General features: G+C 36.7%; 5 protein-coding genes across 9 annotated transcripts in view; 1 reads left to right on the forward strand and 4 right to left on the reverse strand.

Moving 5' to 3' along the window:
• Positions 1–767, reverse strand: part of LOC104786431 (ankyrin repeat-containing protein At5g02620) — a 7,406-nt gene extending 6,639 nt beyond the window's left edge. Inside the window, exon 1 of one of the 2 annotated variants that reach the window (XM_010511845.2) lies at positions 7–766. In XM_010511845.2, the coding sequence (XP_010510147.1) occupies positions 7–193 (187 nt within the window). In that variant the 5' untranslated portion in view covers positions 194–766. Of the gene's footprint in view, positions 1–6 lie in introns of both variants that reach the window. The other variant, XM_010511844.2, reaches the window with a different exon arrangement.
• LOC104786433 (acetolactate synthase small subunit 2, chloroplastic) lies at positions 2,219–6,732 on the reverse strand. Its single transcript, XM_010511850.2, has 12 exons — positions 6,399–6,732; positions 5,916–6,129; positions 5,626–5,709; positions 5,434–5,502; positions 4,920–5,003; positions 4,615–4,767; positions 4,174–4,260; positions 3,678–3,782; positions 3,475–3,597; positions 3,104–3,256; positions 2,801–2,866; positions 2,219–2,544 (listed from the first exon to the last, which is right to left on the reverse strand). Exons 1-12 carry the CDS (start codon positions 6,647–6,649, stop codon positions 2,455–2,457), a joined length of 1,479 nt encoding a protein of 492 aa, XP_010510152.1. The 5' UTR covers positions 6,650–6,732; the 3' UTR covers positions 2,219–2,454.
• Positions 7,099–11,143, forward strand: LOC104786436 (serine/threonine-protein kinase HT1). 4 transcript variants are annotated; one of them, XM_010511854.2, is made up of 13 exons: positions 7,107–7,716; positions 7,806–7,880; positions 7,971–8,075; positions 8,164–8,249; positions 8,537–8,657; positions 8,759–8,838; positions 8,931–8,993; positions 9,095–9,216; positions 9,509–9,594; positions 9,839–9,883; positions 10,368–10,447; positions 10,586–10,717; positions 10,896–11,143. In XM_010511854.2, the coding sequence occupies exons 1-13, from the start codon at positions 7,285–7,287 to the stop codon at positions 10,900–10,902; spliced, it is 1,434 nt and encodes a 477-aa protein (XP_010510156.1). In that variant the 5' UTR covers positions 7,107–7,284; the 3' UTR covers positions 10,903–11,143. The 4 variants fall into 4 exon arrangements, with proteins under 4 accessions (XP_010510159.1, XP_010510156.1, XP_010510155.1 ...); XM_010511853.2 differs by lacking the exons at positions 10,368–10,447; positions 10,586–10,717 and adding an exon at positions 10,102–10,233 and having other exon boundaries at positions 7,109–7,716; positions 9,839–9,963; XM_010511857.2 differs by lacking the exons at positions 10,586–10,717; positions 10,896–11,143 and having other exon boundaries at positions 7,099–7,716; positions 9,829–9,883; positions 10,368–10,422.
• On the reverse strand, positions 11,119–13,860 carry LOC104786435 (UDP-glycosyltransferase 74C1-like). The gene is made up of 3 exons (XM_010511852.2): positions 13,279–13,860; positions 12,139–12,499; positions 11,119–12,029 (listed from the first exon to the last, which is right to left on the reverse strand). The coding sequence occupies exons 1-3, from the start codon at positions 13,560–13,562 to the stop codon at positions 11,304–11,306; spliced, it is 1,371 nt and encodes a 456-aa protein (XP_010510154.1). The 5' UTR covers positions 13,563–13,860; the 3' UTR covers positions 11,119–11,303.
• LOC104786437 (probable E3 ubiquitin-protein ligase ARI11) lies at positions 14,302–16,634 on the reverse strand. Its single transcript, XM_010511858.2, has 3 exons — positions 15,278–16,634; positions 14,700–14,799; positions 14,302–14,606 (listed from the first exon to the last, which is right to left on the reverse strand). Exons 1-3 carry the CDS (start codon positions 16,472–16,474, stop codon positions 14,341–14,343), a joined length of 1,563 nt encoding a protein of 520 aa, XP_010510160.1. The 5' UTR covers positions 16,475–16,634; the 3' UTR covers positions 14,302–14,340.

Consider the following 17,114-nt stretch of genomic DNA (forward strand, 5'->3'; position numbering starts at 1 on the left):
TAACACCTTGGAAACTCACTTGTTTCTCTAAAGCTCTGGCCTTTCTCGGTTGATTCTCAACCACACATCGGAAACTCTGTTGTTTCTCCATTGACTTTGTCGGCTTCTCTTGTGTTTGGTTTAACATAATACCATTAAAGCTCTGTTGCTTCTCTCCCACAGGACTGTTCTGTTTCTCCTCCATTATAGTCATATCTACGATTTTACTCGAATTTATTTATCGTCGTTATCAACAAAACTACCTAAACCCAGATGATCTAAGTCTCCCCCCAAATCTAACCAAACAAAAAACCCTAATCTCTAATTACACACAAATCTTGAGAAGACAAAAAAAAAGGACTAAGCTTTTGATGACATCATCACCTCAAAGAATCCATGTATATCAAGATGAAGACAAGACTCAAGAGTTCATGTCGAATCGTCCCCTAAGCTGTCAAGAAACTTGGAACTCGATTAAAAGATCGGAGATTGAAGCTGATTCAGTTACCTCCAGAAGACCAAGAGAAACAACACCAAAAAAGCTGGAATTTAAACAAGGGTTTGAAAAAAAAGCTTAAGCCTTTCTCGTGCTATCTGACCACATGTGTGAAGTTTGTTGTTGTTAGGCCGGAGACGAAGAAGAAGAACAAGAAGCTGCGAAAAGAGAAGAGAGAGAGAAGGTGTCAGAAGAAGCAGAACATCAACATCATAATCAGTTTGAAGAATTTCAGCAGCCACAAACTCTTTTGTTAGTGCCTTCTTTATTTAAAAAATAAACACGCTTTTATTTCACCTCACTCTCTCTCTATGTAATGATAAGAGATAATTATAAAAGTTGAAACTTTTTTTTTTGGTTTTGTCGACTATATAATTTATTTTTCTGCAAAGAGTCTTTTCATTTCATTGACTCTTCTATGGATGGATGGATAGTGCCATGTCACCTAATCCAAGTTGAAAGTCTAAACAAGAGCTAGTAGGACACAACTTTTGTTATAAAAGTTTGAGTCAGTCTCACTTAGTTAGAGGTTTTTTTTTTTATGTATTGTTTATCACTTTGTTAGTTAATTAACGATTTCTTTCTTTTATTGTACGTACGTACAAATACAATGATGTAATGTAAAAAGTATGTATATATACTTGTCTTGTACAACAAAAACCAAGGACGGCTAAAAAAGACTTACCTTTCTTACAACTTTTTTTCACTTTTCTAACCAAAAATTTATAATCGGAGACACTAGAATCCACATTAGTTTTTTTTGTAAGTTTGAAAAAGGAAAAAGGGAAAAGAAATTGCTAAATATGTTAGTATACTATTGTAGTATAGTGGAACAACCATACCTAAAATTTAAGGTTATAAACTGCAAGTGGAATTGAGAGACTGTCCATTATTTGAATTATCAATCACATATAAGATCAGAAAAATATAAAATAGTTTGTCCCTTCGGTCGAGAAAACAATAAACAAATTATCGATCCATTCATAGTGCCCCGATAAATTTGTAATCACTACAGACAGATTATGAAATTAAAATAAACGAGTAAACCGACCATGTGCTTTTTAATAATTATGCTTTATATATGCAATTATCATACTTTTTTCCTTCTCATATGCATGCATATCAGAAAATATAAAATATACTTCCTTGCAAAAGTGTCATTTATTTTTGTCAAATCTAAGGTTTGATATCATATTGTCAAAAAGATAAAGAAAAAGAAGGCTTTTGATATCACATGTCATCCAATGATCCTAACTCCAAAGCTTTCCCCGATTTAAAATTAGAATAGTCATGTAAACTAAAATGGGTCAGATGTATTTAGAGAAGTGGCTAAAGCCTAAAAGTATAACTGTATAAGAGTCGTATGGACGGACTTTCACGTTCATAAAAGTTAGATTTAGTTTAACAACAGTTTATAACTCCTTCGAGCCAAAATTTTGGCTCAAATTAGAGTGTAATTTACAATGTTTTAGCAGACAATCGTTTTTACTTAAGTCTATGTAAACAGATAAAAGTCAACATTAAGTTATTAATGTAAGTGAATAGAATTTCTAGAAGACAAAGTAGGGACAAACGTTGTAGGTACACGTCCGGCTCAGTCAAGGCTTACTTAGTTTGACTTTTGAGTCTTTAACATTTACAAAGTCCATTTGTGTTCCCTCTATTTTAGTCAGTAACTTTTTGATACTAATAATAACTTAAGTGTGATCTTGCGAGATGATAAGAATCATAAGATTAACACAATATTTGAAAACGAAGACGAAGATTGATTAATCATAACTTCTTCTTTTTTTCCCCTCAAAAAGAAAGGAACTGAAATGGAGCCAAAAAAACCCCCAAAGACCTGATAATTGTAAAATAAGCCACAAACATATCTACGCAGTCTCTCTATTTGCGTTGGCTCATAAATTGTGTTACGAAACTTTTGACTTTTACCTTAAAAAGTTTTTCTGCTCTCCCATGGATGCACTCTGGTCTGTTCAACCAGTTAAAGGAAAGGAGTATCCACGAAGATACTTGGAGTCCACTCCCGATTCACGAGCCAATGCAACGCGTCCGGTTCTTGCAACCTGTGATTTGATTGTTCATTAGAAAGATTATTACGATGCGTAAGTCAACAGTAGCACTGCTTGTCAAACTGTTTCTTGTTCTACGCACAACCAGAAGATTAAGAACCATACATCATGAAACTTTGGTTATTCATTTTACTAGAGAGACTACAACTTAATCTTTGGACTTTCTCCGAATAATTGACGCACCATGGCAAGAATCCTATGGGGTTATTATAGCATCCACTAAGAGATGAAAGTTGATTGAGAAACAAACCTCGCATATACCGTAGGGCTCCAACAACCTTTGCAGTGCAACCATCTTGTCTAGATCCCCAGTAAGCTACATTCACAGCCAACAAATTTCAGTACCAAATCCAAAACACTAAAGGAACAAAAAGTTTAAAATTAAATCCAAATCTGCTTCATATTTTTGTTTCAAACGGACTCTGATTACGTTAAACAAGGTGAAGAAGACCTATGGAACGATGTGAAACTTAAAAGAACCCCAACTGATAGGATTTCTCATCTGTGATGCAATTACACAATAAAAATCCAATTGATGAGAAATGTATTTTACCTGCAAAGTAATTGTGTGATCGGATACGTCAACAGCTTTAGCCCTGAAAATACTAGCAATGTCTAGGACATCTCTTCTCGCAGCAGCGTTCACGGCAATCTTAATCAGCATCAGTTCTCTTTCAGCAAATGGCAAATGAGTCAGATCATGGACCTGCAGAAATCCTCAGAAAGTTAATAACTGCTCGAAAAGTTACAGTACATCATGCTCTGAAGTATTTTCATCAAGCTCGTACAGTTAGCAGAAGCTCTTCGTCTAATCTACATTTTAAATAAAGGGCACTAGGTCTAAGAAGCAAAGGATAGCTTGTCATCAAAAACATTCAAAACTGTTTAATATATAAGAAAGACAGTTGCTTTTTGTAATCTCACCGCATGCACATCTACAAGTTTATTAAGTTGCTGCACCAATTTGCTGACCGATTCATCTGTTGCAGGAACAACTGTTGTAATGCGTGAAATGCCCTTGGTTTCAGCGTGGCCTACAGCCAAGCTCTAAAGAAAAAGATCTTTCAGTGAATCAGTAAAACCCAAATACAATGTATGTGTGCGTGTAAGAGAGGTAAAGACTATGCCTGAATATTGTATCCCCTTCGAGCGAAAACACCAGTCACAATATTAAGAACTCCTGGAACATCATTCACAAGCAAAGATAGAGTATGCGACCGTAGTCCACTCGTCTGAAAGATCAGAAAAGTATAACTATGATAAATAAAACAATATAGCTTAGAAAAAACCCGAACTCCTTCAATTTCTGCTATGTAAATAAATAAATACAATCTCCACAACTATCGTACACACTCCATTGATGTATCATTAATGTAACTAAATCAAGCACACCTAACTATGTCTAACTTTAAATGTAGGAAAATCGTTAATCCGTACTATTAACAAAATGGATTATCGAAATTTGGAGTTCCAGACAGCCTGAATGGAAAATACAAGTGGAATTCTGGAGTTGAAACCACATATTGATAACTGAATATTTCATATTGCTATTTAGCAAATTCATGGAATGCATCACATGGCGGTTTCAATAGATGTTATATACATAGTAAAGAACTGTCTTACATCCTCATCAGAGAGAAGTCCCCAGTGTGCGTCGAGAACACGATGTACCATGTGGTCAGAAGGTGGCTCAACGGGATAAACATCTCCCTACATTTAAGGAGAAGATCAAATTTAGCAGTACGATTAGCAAACATTTGAAAACCTTTAGTGTAGCTAGAGCGAAAAAAACGAAAAGGGCATTAGAATTGCATGCTTCAAAAATTTCTGCTCCACGAAAATCACAATAGTTTGTAGGTTTTTAACTATATGCAAGCATATTAACACTTGCAGACCATCAAAGATTGTACAATTCCCCGTTGCAGTGCCATTTAATCACAGGCAGCAACCATATAAAGGGGAGTAAAACCGTCAAACCTATTAATATGCAACCAAGATCTTTGAAAGGAAAGTGAGGAACTTTAAGCTGCGCTAAAGCAATCTTAGGAGGAGAGAAACACATACCCCTGCTGTTGTTTCATTTTGAGGGATCACGGCTTCTTTTTTGCTACCTCGAAGAACACTAACAGGTGCTTGCTTCTTGAGATCTGGATAGGATGCTGCTGAAAATCGCCAAAATGGAGCAGTTGCACCCATCTTTTCCCTTCTTAGTGCTATCTGTTATGTAAAATCGTCATTCCAGTTCCCCTAAACTAGTGAAAGTCCTCTGAGATCTATGTCTTTATGCCCACTCAAAGACGTAACTAACACATACATAAAACATTAGAAGGGAACAGGTATACAATCTAGTTATTCTAAAAATACACTACCTTTCCTGTCCGTACAATCTCTCTGATCTGAAACTTTTTCAAATTTCTTTCTACAGCAATCATTTTTCCAGGATCTCCAGTTACCTGCAAGATAGCTTAAAATTAGAGAAACCAATTATTTTATTCCATGTCCTCATGACCAAGGTAAAAACAACATTGAGCACTCCTACAAAAATTAGCATAGGCAATACAATTCAGAATGCAGCAGATTATAAGCACAGTGTAATCAAAGGTAGCAACCTATTGAAGATCTTTCTCTGTTATATTAAATTAACAGACAAACAGATAGCCTTAATACATACAAACTGAATGTACATCCCATAAAAGAGTCTGCATGTGGATTATCACCAGTTTCAAAAGGTAAAGAAAATCCAACCACTGGATAGAAATTTGCAAATGATACCCTAAATAAGATATCTTATGTCTTCCAATATTTAGTAAGAGGTTCGAAAAATAAGTCTAATACCATAAGCTATAGTGCGAAACAGAGATCAATAACAACATAAGCAGATACCTCAATAGTCAAGGCATGTTCCGCGATATCTACAACTTTAGCTCTGAATGTGTCAACTAGCCACATGATCTGTAAATTCATTAGATAGAAACTAGTCAAAATTGGAAAGAAAATAAACACCACCTCTGCACTAGATCAAAAGCAACCAGCAAGTACAGTAAACTCTTATATCCCATAGGCAAGGAAGACTACCTCTGCTCTGGATTCTGGATGTGCATTCACTTTTACAAGCATCAGTTCACGCTCCACTTGCGGCTCACTTGAGATATCTTCAACCTAATTGGCAAGTCGAAGTCGATTCAGGGAATGGAAAAGGAAATCGCAAATGTAATCTTTTAACACAGATGACTAAAGATGCTAAGTACAAATCCGAATTCTGAACATAATCCTAAGAAAATCCATCAAAATCTTCATGCAAATCGGCTGATGCATACTATGGTAAAGTAGAAACTGAGAAATAGGATCTAGAAAAAAAAGACAACCTTTAGAACATTAACGAGCTTCTGAAGTTGCTCGATGACCTGCTGAAGCACCCTTTCAGTTCCACAAACAACAATAGTGAACAGAGCCTTGTCTCTGTTAAGACCAACAGCAAGACTCTCAATATTGTAACCTCTCCTCGCAAAGACTCCTGCAATCCTATTAATCATTCCGCTTTCATCACCAACAAATACTGAAATTGTGTGCTTCCTCACCCTGTTTTTACCATACAAAGAAAACATTAGTGATAGAACTCCGTTCAGGAATTAAATTCTATTAAGCAAAGCCAAGTCATCTCAACAAAATCAATCAATTGAATAGTAAGCAAAGCTGAGAGTGAAAAAAAAAATCAATTAATTCCAAACACAATTGCATGAAAATGTTGTTTTTCACAAATCAATACGGAGATGCTTAAAATTACATATCAAATAGGAAACGGAAAATTACGAAATTAAAATAAATTTTGAAAAAAAACTCATAGTTACTTCGAATTTGGAGTCGCAGATGAAGCTTCGGGGAAAGAAGATGCGTCAGAGATCTTCCCATCGACGCTCCTAACGATTCCATCAATTCTCTTACCCATTTCTTCGCCACGGTTCGAAGATTTACCTGACAGATACGAAACCTTCGAAGGGAACGACACACGCGTCGAGGATACGAGAGCAGGAGACGAATCGGAACATGCCGATCTCAAGCATCGAAGCGATGGTGAAGAACTTACAGAAATGGCCGCCATTGAAATTAAAGAGACGAAGCCCCCAAAGTTTGTTTTGCTACTGAAGAAGACTGAAGACGACGAAAACGTTACAAGAGGAGATCGTTCAGAGCGTAGGAATATATGTAAGTCGAACCGGCCGGTTTGGTCCGGTTATATAGACTTTAGAAAATTAATGGCCTCAAAAAAAAGAAAAGCCCAAAAGGCTTCAACTTAGATAAGGCCGACACGTCAGCTCCACGTAAGAACCGAAAAGTCAATTTTATTTCAGGACCTAATTGTAATAATGGGAAATTTAAGCTAAAAATTCACAATTTTGCGAAAGATAGCGATAATTAAATTAATTTTATTTCCGGTAAAGCCACCGAAAAGAGTGGACGATCAAGAAGAGTCCAAATTAACGCGGGACATGCGGGAAACAATGATTGAAAGCAAAAGTCAAATCAAAAGTCAATAAGTCGCCAATAATATCTTCTTCTTCTTCTTCACCCGTGATTAAAAATTAAAATCCTTCTCGCGGATCTCAACATAATCCCCACAGATTCAATTTTCTCGAGGAAAAAAAAATACAAAAAATGTGATTATCCTTCTAATTGAATTTTTCAGAAGAAGACGAAAGAGAGAGAGAGAGAGGAGGAAGAAGAAGAAGAGAAATCATGGCGAATCTCGCGGGGCAGCTAAAACGAGGAATCTCGAGACAATTCTCAACAGGATCGCTTCGTCGTACGCTAAGTCGTCAATTCACGCGTCAAACTTCACACGATCCTCGTCGGAACAATATGCGATTCAGTTTCGGTAGACAATCGTCTCTAGATCCGATTCGACGGAGTAGTCCTGAAGATTCTAACCGTCCGCAGCTCGCTGTGCCGGATAACCTCGACGCAACTATGCAGCTTCTGTTTGTTGCTTGTAGAGGTGATGTTGAAGGTGTTCAGGATCTGCTTGATGAAGGGATTGATGTTAATAGTATTGATCTTGATGGTCGTACTGCTCTTCATATCGCTGCTTGTGAAGGTCATATTGACGTTGTCAAGCTACTTCTTACAAGGAGAGCTAACATCGATGCTCGTGATCGTTGGGGAAGCACGGTAATGTGACAGCGACTTGATCGTTTTCTCGTTTTTTGGTTAGATTTTTTGGTTTTTGAAATTTGTGGGGTTTGTGTTGTTGTGGATAGGCAGCTGCTGATGCTAAGTATTATGGTAACATGGATATTTTCAACATTTTGAAAGCTCGTGGAGCTAAAGTTCCGGTACGTGTACCTCTATTATTCTTTTTTCATGTTCTTTTTCATATCTTCAATGTGCTTATTAGTTGCATTTTTTCTTCTCTTGGTTTTTAGAAAACCAAAAGGACACCGATGTCTGTGGCGAATCCTCGTGAAGTTCCTGAATACGAGTTAAATCCGCAGGAACTTCAAGTTCGTAAAGCTGATGGTATCTCAAAGGCAAGAGCTCTCTTTTTGCTTCCCACTTCCAGCTAATGATGTCTTTTGTTTTTTCATTTAGTGCTTTTTAACAAAGACTATATTGCAGGGAATATATCAAGTGGCTAAATGGAATGGAACTAAGGTGTCTGTAAAGATACTTGATAAGGATCTTTACAAGGATCATGAAACTATGTATGTTTTTACTCTCTTCTCTTCAATGAGTATCTTTCTAAGTTAGCAAACAGGTCAAAATGGAGCTTGGATTTCTTCTTGAGTTAATTTATAGATCATTGAAAGCATTTGTTATGTTCATAGCGATAATGTCATAGTTCCTATATAGTCCTCTATGTTGGATGTGTGCGTTTCCAGTAATGTTTTCTGTATTTCACTTCATTCTCTGTGTGTTTGTCCTGTTTGCTTTTCATGTATTACGTTTTTTCTGCAATTTTATTCATCCGATTTTTATTGTTTACACACAGAAATGCGTTCAAACACGAACTTACTTTATTCGAGAAGGTTCGTCATCCTAATGTTGTGCAATTTGTTGGAGCTGTTACTCAAAACGTCCCCATGATGATTGTGTCTGAATACCATCCTAAAGTAAGCTTCTCACTCTTTTTTATAACTTACAACGTTTTTCTCTCAATAAGCAATTTTTGGATTCTAGGAAATAATTTTGTCCGCTTGGTGGTAACTTGCAGGGTGACCTGGGGGGCTATCTTCAAAAGAAAGGTCGTCTTTCTCCAGCCAAAGTTTTAAGATTTGCACTTGATATGGCCAGGCATGTGCCATTTTGTTTTTTTGCAAGATTGTATTTACATTATAACCGCATTTTTTTTTAATCTTCTGAACAAATCATTTGACTCTTCTCAGGGGAATGAATTATCTTCACGAGTGTAAACCAGAACCAGTAATCCACTGTGATCTCAAACCCAAGTAAGATAACTAAATAAAGAAGTATTTGCACGTTAAGTTTTATGAGAACGTATTTTTAAACCCTCGTTATCTAATTTTTACAACTTCTTGTAAGGTGCCAGAAATATTATGCTCGATAATGGAGGACATCTGAAGGTGGCGGGGTTTGGGTTGATAAGTTTTGCAAAGTTACCATCTGATAAATCCAGAATCCTTAATCACTCGGCCCATATAGATCCTTCAAGTAAGTTCTAAATGCGTAATTCCTTCTGGCTACCCAAAAGAAGTGTCCATATCTCGTCTATGAAATCCCGACCCACAGCCTCTCATTTGGGACTCTCAACAGAGTTCTGGCACAGAATTGTGGGCATAGGATGTAGATCATACATCTAGATTTCTGAGAAACTTTGATACAACTATTTTAAGTATAGAAAACGGTTCATAAGAATGATCGATTTCCATGAGGCAATGGTTTTGTCTTTTTGACGATCATTAGGCAATGGTTTAATCAGATGATATTTGTATATTGTATGCAGATTACTGTATGGCACCTGAGGTTTACAAAGATGAAATATTTGACAGGAGTGTGGATTCTTACTCTTTTGGTGTCGTATTATATGAGGTAGGTGCCTTATGGATCCATACTTTTTGATGTCGTCTTATATGAGGTACCTATTAGTTATCCTGATGGTCAAACATGCGCGCTAATAATGCTCCTATGCGTTTCTTGACTTCTGTATCTAGTCAGAGTTTAATCCACTCACTGTTCTATATGCTCTCTAAAAGTATTTACTCTGATTCTCAACCATTCTGTAACAAATCTCATTGCAGCAATCTTTTAATAAGTTTATCATAGTATTTTTCAGATGATTGAAGGAGTACAACCTTTCCATCCTAAGCCCCCGGAGGAGGCAGTAAAGCTAATGTGTTTGGAAGGAAGACGACCTTCGTTTAAGGCCAAGTCAAAAGGTTGCCCCCAAGAGTTGAGAGAGTAAGTGTACTAATCTTTATCAACTCTATAACACAACTTGTTTTTACACTTAGGGTAAAGTGACATCATTTGCTTGGTCCTTGATTCTTTCGTTATCCAACCTACTGCAGCTCATTGGTTCAATTATTATTTAAACAGATTGATTGAGGAATGCTGGGATGCGGAAACTTTTGTTAGGCCAACATTTTCTGAGATCATAGTTCGATTGGACAAGATCTTTGTACACTGCTCAAAACAGGGGTGGTGGAAAGATACATTCAAGTTCCCTTGGTAAAAAATAAAAGCTTTCTCTTAACAGCTCCTAATTATCATTTATGTTTTTGCATTTCTAGTTTCACCATAGCTAAGCCGAATTCTTCTAAAATCGTGATTTTTTCGTATCCACTATAGACNCCCCGGAGGAGGCAGTAAAGCTAATGTGTTTGGAAGGAAGACGACCTTCGTTTAAGGCCAAGTCAAAAGGTTGCCCCCAAGAGTTGAGAGAGTAAGTGTACTAATCTTTATCAACTCTATAACACAACTTGTTTTTACACTTAGGGTAAAGTGACATCATTTGCTTGGTCCTTGATTCTTTCGTTATCCAACCTACTGCAGCTCATTGGTTCAATTATTATTTAAACAGATTGATTGAGGAATGCTGGGATGCGGAAACTTTTGTTAGGCCAACATTTTCTGAGATCATAGTTCGATTGGACAAGATCTTTGTACACTGCTCAAAACAGGGGTGGTGGAAAGATACATTCAAGTTCCCTTGGTAAAAAATAAAAGCTTTCTCTTAACAGCTCCTAATTATCATTTATGTTTTTGCATTTCTAGTTTCACCATAGCTAAGCCGAATTCTTCTAAAATCGTGATTTTTTCGTATCCACTATAGACCCTAGCTCTTACATATACCATGACTTTGTTTCTCAATCAAATGGATGATTTCTCAGGAGATAATACAAAAAGACCATGAGAGGTTTGACTCAGAAACATGAGGAACATAGCAATTCAAGAGTGTTTACTAAAACAATCGGTACAAAGCATACAAAAAGAAACAGCCCTCTCAGATTTGTCACAGTCTCATCGTGTAACAATGTATAATGTATACCGCGGACATTCTCTAATGCCACAGAACTGAGCGTTTTGAGATGAAATGTACAATATTTTTATATAAGTAGCAAGAAAGCTCTTTATTCTAGTTATGTCTTAAAAACATAGACCTCTTCTTTTTAACAGGAATCACATATGGATTTGTTTGCAGAGGACAACCAACTTAGACAACACTCAGAATTTAACAGACAAAGACGTCGTTATTAGGTAATCAACTAACAAACTGACGAAATCTCAGTTTCAAATTATTAACCCAAAAGAGCGACAAACTCATCAATGTTCTTGTCGGAACTACCTCCTTCAGAGATAGCTTCACGAGCCAACACCTTAAGCTTCTCAGCATTTTTCCTCATCTCTTTCCCTTTCTCTCCTTCCATGACCTCAACAATGCATCTAGCAATCTCTTCCTTAGTTAAAAACCCTTCTCCGTCGGCCTTCACTCTAACCCCAATCTTCCACACATCCTCTATAAACTTAGCATTTGTGGGCTGATCCGTCCACTGAGGCATTCCCACCATTGGAACCCCTAAGCATAGTGCCTCTAATGTCGAGTTCCATCCGCAATGTGACACGAAACACCCGATTGATTCATGTGCTAAAACCTCTAGCTGAGGAAACCACTTAGCTACAAGTCCACAGTCTTTCTCCTCCGCCTCTTCGATAAAACCAGAGGGTAGTTTGCTTCTCTCGGATTCTCTAACGGACCACAAGAAGTGATATCCAGTTTTTTTTATAGCCATTGCGGTTTCCTTCATCTGTTTATCGCTCAAAGCCACCAATGTCCCAAAAGCCACGTAAACCACCGACTTCGCCGGCCTTTTCCCCAACCAATTCAAAACAGACTCATTTGGCTCTGTCTTAGAGTTCTGGAGTTCGTAATCTTTGTCTTCAGGCAACCGGTTATCCAAGTACTTCGACGGAACCACCGGTCCAATGTTCTTCACCGGCCACTGATCATTCATCCATTTCACTACCTGTGCAAGAAAGAAAAGATTCAAAGAAGTTCCACAAAACTTTCCATCTTCTCAAACTCAAGTACATGACCAAAACGTACGATATCTAAATCATAAGTCATAACCTTACCTTAGGTTCAAGTTGATCAAAAGTGTTGCAGAGAATGCAGTCAGCTCGCCGTAAATTAGAGAATTGCCTAACCACAAATTCATGTAAAAAAGGGTACGACCCTTTTTCGCAGGCAAACGAAGGCAGATCATCTTGGCTTAACAATGGGAAACCTGGAAACGAAGCAAGGATTGGGTTCTCATGTCTATCAACGGGAACATCGTAGGTACCTTCGTTGATGTGGTAGTAAACAAGACTAGCCAACCATGGTTGAGTGAAATAGGCCACAACGTATAGACCCAAGTCCTTGGCTACGTCCAATGCAAAGGGCATGAATGGATCATAGATCAGAGCTTTTGGAGGATTGGCCGACAACTTCGCACTGCATATACAAAAGATATATATGTATATATAAGAGTAGATTTATAACGTTTTTGCATGTAATGTCATCAAAAAGTTAAGAAACTGAAATTAATAGTACTAACAAACACGGGTATTGCATTATGTCTAAAGTATTTCAAATCCACTAAAAAAGCTTATGTCATATTATATTGGAAGCAGTGTTCAAGAAAGCGCTAGGCGGTATTTGGGCGGTGACCCAACGCCTAGAGCCTAGAACGCCTAGTCGGAATTTAGGCGTTTTTTAGGCGGTTTAGGCGTTTATAATATAAAACATTATATATATATATATAATATTATATATGAAATTATGTAAAAGTATATGTTAGAAGGAATTAAAAAAATAAATCATAAACTAAAATTATAAAAATGCATTTATTTAATTTAGATGAATAAAATATGAACATTTATATATATGTATATGAATATAAACCTTAAAACTTTAGATATATGTAGTTAAAAATTAAAAATTATATTAAAATAATACTATGTGATTTTAGGCGGTCTAGACGGTCATCTAGACGTCTGCTGAATGCCTAGCACCTAGATGGCGCCTAGGCGGCCGCCTAGACCGCTTTCTTGAACAATGGAAATTACGTTTAAAATAACTAGGGCATATATATGTCATATTATATTGGAAAATTTTTTATTTTTTTTCAGTCGCTTTCCCTTTCCCCAAACGGGGACATCGTTTAAAAGGTTACATTGAACATGAAAAAGAGATGTAACAGGCGAAAATATTGGAAATTTAATCATGTATACCTAGAGATGAAATCAGTGAGGCTACGAGAAGTAGAGTTGTTGAAACGGTCAAGATCTACGAACTTGGCGTGAGGGTGTTCATGTGGAAAGAAACCGTCGTGGATGGTGTGGACAGTAATGGAATAATCGTCGGAGGTGTAAGGTTCACCGTGGTCTTTGGAGGCGATGATGAGTGTGGTGGTGAGGCCTTGTTTGGATAAGCGTTTAGCGAGTTGGATCATTGGGTTAATGTGGCCTTGTAATGGATATGGAAAAAACAGTACGTGACCCTTTGCTTCACTCATTCTTTTTTTGGTAAATTTGTTCGGGCCAAAGAAACAATATAAGTGGTTTGATATATTCTAGTTTATGTGTCTCCGATGTAAGTTAAGTGGGTATAGTGTTATATAGATATGTCTCGTTATTTACGATGTGGATTAACTTTTTTCAGGATACAGTACTTGCCTAATCTCCTTTTTTTTTTCTCTTCTGGTTTTAACTCAACTGAGGCTAAAATTTGAAGGGATGAGCAATCTTCAAGTTTCACGACGATTAAAAAAGTTGTGATGGTGAAAGAAGATTCTTGCCAATGCATATAATAAACGTGGCGGTGGTGGTGGGTAGATAAAGCCCTGAAGGGAGGAGGTTAGGTGGGTGCGTGGGTCCGATGATATGTATTTTATTTTCATTATTTTCTCTCTTTATAATCTGGAAAATATTTGTATTGGCTGTTTTCTCTATAGATGTCTAAGTAGTGTGATCTCATTTGTTTTGCTAGTCGAAGTTTCATTGCCATATTTTGAATGGTAATTAATTTTTCTTTAACCTTAAAAAGGAGATTTTTTTTTTTTTTACTGATCTAGAGAATTTTTTCGGAGAAGCTTAACAATTATGGTTCACCAAATTTGCACACAAGGAAACATAAAACAATCAAAATTCAAAAGCCAAAGTATATAGCAAATTTGCAATTACTTACTATATAAATAATCATTAGAGATAAGGTTTTAAGAAAACAAAAACAAAAAAGTCATAAAACCCCTAGAGTCTTTCAAAGAAAATAAGTCACAAGTTGCTAAATTAATTTTAACCTTTTGCCACCACCTTACGTCTTTTGATACGAGATTCATATCCTTTTGTGGATTTGGTGATTTCCTTGTGTGTCACAGTAAGACCATTCTCCAATGCGTTCACCAAATTTTCGAAGTAGGATTTGGTTGTTTTAGTCAAACTAATTAACTTCGCCTGGAACTTCATAAAATGTTTTTTGGGGTCTTTAGTTTTAGCGATAAACTGTTTCAACTCTTCTTCTGCACATTTGTGAAGTCTATCCAAACCAGTTTCCGCCTCTCCTGAGCAACAACAACACAACAAACCTTCTGCTAAAATTAATGGAGAAAATTAATATTAAACACAAAGTAAGAGTTTCCGTACCAAAAACTGACCTTGCAAATACTCGAAAAAGTGTTGTTTGGAGGGTTCATGATTAATTAGGTAGTATCCAAATGCATAGGTCCATTTCAAGACCCTCCTACATTCGATGATCTGTAACAGTACAATCAATTGCATGCCAACAATAATGTTGTCATTAACAAAAGTCTCATTGATAGTTCTCATAATGGTGGAATGATTTCGCTATTCCGAAAACTTAATTTGCATTAAGATGATTTTTTTCAATTTAATAAAGCTTTTCCCGTTTTTTATACTATGTAGTGATTCCTAGATTATGTTCTGCTGTACAAATTACAATCCACATACCTTTTTTTTGTAATCAATAAGATCTACCTAAAGAGCCCAAGGCGCATAATGGTGGAATAATTTTAGTCACACTTTTTAGTGATCCATGATAGGTTGTTCATCTTCAAGATGATCTTTCCAATATAATGTAAGGCTTTTATCGTTTATCTACAATGTAAATAATTCAATTTTGTGCCGCAGCTGTTGTATTCTATCCACATACTTTTCCAAGGGGTTCACCATGTTACTAAAATCAAAGATTCATTATATATATACTTATACTAACCTGAAGCCATGCCTCTACGGTGAACTGGAGCTGAGTTTCTGGTGTGCCCAATATTGCACTAAGCTCCTTAAGCCACATCGATTGCCATTTCTCCAGATCACTTACAGCCGTGACCCTCGACGATTGATTGAATGCCCATCGTTCGTAATAATGGTGGTATCTATCGATGAGATCTTTAGCCCTTATTCTCTTAGCTTCATCCTCATTGTCTACTTTAAACCCGTTGCAAGCCTTGTGATCATTCAATGATTTAAGGCAATTCCAACAAAAATAAAATCCACACGGAGCTGAGCATGACATATGGCTACATCCTTGGTTCTTCTCGATCGGACGCTTGCATTTAGGACAAGGCTTTGTCTTAGCAAGTATCCAATTCGTGTTCTCGGACTCATCCCTGTTCTTTAGTAGCCACTTTGACACCGTCTCACAATCCACAGGACTGTGAGCGTCTTCACAGCAATCCCAGCAAAACTTAAACGAACACAAACAAGAAACATCATAATTACTAGTACTACTTCCACCAAAATCAACAGCGTATTCGCATCCCGGTGATAGACACCATTTAAACTTCTTCCCTTCTTCGACATAAGACCTAAGAAAATACGTATAATACTTCTCCTTATGTTCTTTCTTAGCGATCTTATCGATCAGGTCTTGACCAACAGCAGCGGAACAAGAAGGCTCGGGACATGCAACTCTCAAACATCCCGAACCGTCTTCGATTTTTGTAGTGATGTAACCAGTCCAGCAAGTAATGCAATAAGGATGACCACAAGAAACCCTTTCGATTTCCCCTCCAGTGTATGACTCGAAGCAAATCCCACATTCGATTTCTTTTTCACCATTGACATCAACGACAGGCTCCTTCAGTATACCAACGGTTTCACGGATTTTCTCTTCGTCCGTAAACCATTCATCTTCAACTTTACTAACACTCCAGCGATAGTGAAGAAGCAGAACGATCGTTTCGACTTGGCTTAGACACAGAAGCGATGAAACTCGTTCGATATCGTCTCTTTGATGCTTGCGGATGTCTTCGTCTTTGAGAACTCTGTAACTTTTCTGAGATCGTAACATCTGATGGTCGTCCTCAGCTAATCCGTCGTAGTTATCATCAGATTCTCTTTCTTCATCATCGCTGAGAAGATTCTCCTCGTCTGAGTCGATATAGATGATGTCGTCATCTGAATCATCCATGACCCGCTCAAAAAAAAAAAAAAACCCTAAAACGATTTTGAGGTTAATTTATTGGGAAGCTGACGAAATCAAAACTCTGATAAGCTGACGAAATCAAACTCCTCAGAAAGTTAGGGTTCACTCTAACAAGTTCTCGCCGCTTCTCTTTAATTTTATAGGTAGGCTTACTACTAGTAGGGTTTCTCAAGCTCAATATTTAGGGATCATATAACCAATAGCTTTCGCCACGTGTATTCATCTCAGTAAACTGAAACGTATAGCTTCACTAAAAAATGACAGTTTCTCTAGGTCCCACATATTTATAAGTAATATATAAATATCTATTATGTATCTCACTAAAAAATTACATCAAATTTTGTTTTTTTTCCTTTTCTCTTGTATTCTAGAAACAGAAGTTCTGAAATTTGTTGAAAGAATTTTTCTCGAGTGGAAGGTTAAGATATTTTAAAAGTAAATATGACAGTTTTTATTTTTTTTTCTCTCTATTTAATATCAACATTATAAAAACAAATTAAAATTAAATTTAAAATCTAAGATATTTAAGATTTGATTTAATATTTGGTAGATTTTTTTAAAAAATTTATGGATTTTTTAAATGTAATGTTTTGTAACTCGAGCTAGATCCGAATCTATTGTGACT

The sequence above is a fragment of the Camelina sativa genome, chromosome 5, assembly GCF_000633955.1.
Source record: "Camelina sativa cultivar DH55 chromosome 5, Cs, whole genome shotgun sequence".
Lineage (NCBI taxonomy): Eukaryota > Viridiplantae > Streptophyta > Magnoliopsida > Brassicales > Brassicaceae > Camelina > Camelina sativa.